General features: G+C 34.6%; 1 protein-coding gene across 1 annotated transcript; it reads right to left on the reverse strand.

The window, feature by feature from the left end:
• Window positions 1–1433: 1433 nt before the first annotated feature.
• LOC7460943 (ethylene-responsive transcription factor ERF014) lies at window positions 1434–2598 on the reverse strand. Its single transcript, XM_002307391.3, has one exon. It carries the CDS (start codon window positions 2378–2380, stop codon window positions 1727–1729), a length of 654 nt encoding a protein of 217 aa, XP_002307427.2. The 5' UTR covers window positions 2381–2598; the 3' UTR covers window positions 1434–1726.
• Between the last annotated feature and the right edge of the window lie 238 nt (window positions 2599–2836).

Raw genomic sequence — 2836 nt, forward strand, 5'->3', positions numbered from 1 at the left:
AATCCAATATGGCCCAGCCATGGCACGCCTAAATGGCCAAAACCTTGATGTTCTAAGCTCAACGATGAAGTAACATGGCCCTCTGTGAGCACACCTTGAAGAGACCAGATACAGTGTAGAGAACTATAGATGGAAACAATTAAGCATGGGACCCCATAGCAAAAGAGAACAGGTCATGTGCAATCTTGGCTTTCAGACAGTGAATGCTCCAGATTGTACTCGACTAGGTTCGGAAAATGGACAAAATAACAATAAATTGGTCAATCTATCTCCTTGAACCTGTTGTAGAGAATTGATTGGACATATGTATATATGCTACAGATGACAATGGCCATCCGTTTATCATTTTTCTTTATATCCATACTTTATTTATTATTTATTACTCATCAAATAAAAAATATATATATTTACAAACTATTTATCATGTTTTGGATATCCAATTTAATATTGAAATAATATATATTATGTCAATATTAAAATATGCACACATTATATTTAAAAAATTTAAATATTTTATAAATATGTATTTTGAATTAAATTTAAGCGGGGTTTTGTATACTTTATCTATTATCCATTAGTTTTAAAAATACATATCTATTCACGCCGGTTGAATTCATATTTATAAAATTCAGATTAAATTATCCTTTTTTAATCGTTTATGATAAGCCTAACAGACATTTTAAGATAAGAATTCACACACCAGTCGATGTTTATATCAAACAAGTCATAATTAATATAGTTACATGAACCAAAAAAATAACTAGCCTCTTCATTTATTTATTTTTTAATTTTTCTTCAAAAAAGAAAAAGAAAAAGGAGGATATGCATGTGCAATGTTTGAAATACTGATGGATCAATCTTCCCTGCCTTGATTTGTTCTTTTGTTGGGTTGATAAAACACAATTAATGCCCAAGATTGGCTCGGCTCATATTGTTTAATATGATTTGCAGATAAAAAGGAACATAGCGTATACTACACCTAAATCTAAATCTTTTCTTAGATTTACATGTTGGTATCGAAGCAGTAAGAATTGCCAACATTACCAATTAAGGCTACTGAATTAAAAATAAAAACTCTTAGCAGGTGGTTTCAAGTTTCCATACCCTCTGTACTTTGTTCCCAGAGAGATAGGCATTTCTGACAGTGCTTTCATCAAACAAAAGAGCTTTTGGAGCTTCACTCTGGCCAAAGGAGCACGAAATTGTAATTTCTTTAAAATAATGCATCTAATTAGGAACCTGTTGAAAAGAAAAAGAGACAAGGCCTGGTACTTGGCTGCAGTTGAAACGCAATTTTATTATTATTTTTTATTTTAAATTAATTTTTTAATATCTTTATATCGTTTTGATTTGTAAATATTAAAAATTAATATATTTTAAAATAAAAAATATTTTAAAACATAATTTCTACCATATACTTAGATCCAACAAAATAAAAAAATTTCTCACCCCTTTATTCATTAATAAAAGAAAATTAATAATTATTGCATGTAACACACTTTAAATAATTAATACTACATAAATTCAATATCTAAGACCCACATGAGATGGTCCAAAAAAATGTTCAACTTCCCCATGTGAGTCTCTTTCTCTTAACTCGATAGACTAATTATATAATAACTTTAGGTCACTGTCAGTAATGCCTCCAGGCAACAATGGAAGAACAAATCAAATATTATAGATGAACAAAAGAATGATATGGGTTTGGCTTGATCTTGGATTTGAACTATTCAGCAAAGCTCCATAGACGAAGATCCCCTTCGTATAAATCATCGATCATTGGTGGATTGAATGAGACCCAATTGAGATCAAGATACTTCGGTGATTGTAAGCCATCAAAATTGTACCAAGAATCTAGCATTGAAACTGGTTCATTGTTGGTCTCAAAAGATTCCATCAGTGATATATAATCATCAAGCTGAATATCGGACGGCGAGGAAACCACTGATGGGGGTGATGAGATTGACGAGGAGGAGGAGGAGGAACAAGGGAGAGGAGGTGATGATGACTGTGGGGTGGTGGGATTGTCTACAAAACTATTAGCGGCAGCTGCAGCCACTCTTTGAATGGACTTTGGGGACATAACAGTGTCAGGAATGTAATGCGAGGAAGTAATAGGAAAGTTGAGAGCGGCTGCGGAGCCCTTGAGACAAAAAAGTGCAGCATCATAGGCTCTAGCAGCAGCTTCAGGAGTTGAATAAGAGCCTAACCATATTCTTGTTTTCTGATTCGGTGCCCTTATCTCTGACACCCATGAGCCCCAACTTCTCATTCTAACTCCCTTGTATTTCCTCTTCTTGCATGCTGACGGCGAAGGCGTTGATGATATGGCCACTGGTTTTGAAGCCTCTGACTGGATTCTGTGCTCGCTCTTCACCATTGTTAGATGGAGCAATATAGATTTTGCAACCTTCAAAAACCAAATGCTCTCTGAACCAATAAAAAGTTTGGAAAGGATCGGTGTGTGGCTTTGCTGAAGGATGATGAATGTTTTGGCGAGGAAAAGGGTTTGAAGGAGACTTCTGTTTTACTCTAAGGGTAACTTCTTGTTCTTTTGAAAGCGAGGCAAGGAATAATGAAATGAAGTAAAAGTGTGGAAACAGAAGTTGGTATTTATAGATGGTGGGGGTTTGAGTTTCCAGGTTTAGCAGATCCCTCTAGTCAAGGAACAGTACGTCACACACATGAATATGAAATGGGTGACAGATAATTTCAAGCTTATAAAAATGGAAATATGTGTCCCTCTTGATTTTCTCGAAAATGACCTGTCTGTCCAGCCATTGTCAAAACCACACCAGATCATTAATATTCATACGCGTAAAAAGAACACAATGAA

Source organism: Populus trichocarpa, chromosome 5, assembly GCF_000002775.5.
Source record: "Populus trichocarpa isolate Nisqually-1 chromosome 5, P.trichocarpa_v4.1, whole genome shotgun sequence".
NCBI classification, from domain to species: Eukaryota; Viridiplantae; Streptophyta; class Magnoliopsida; order Malpighiales; family Salicaceae; genus Populus; species Populus trichocarpa.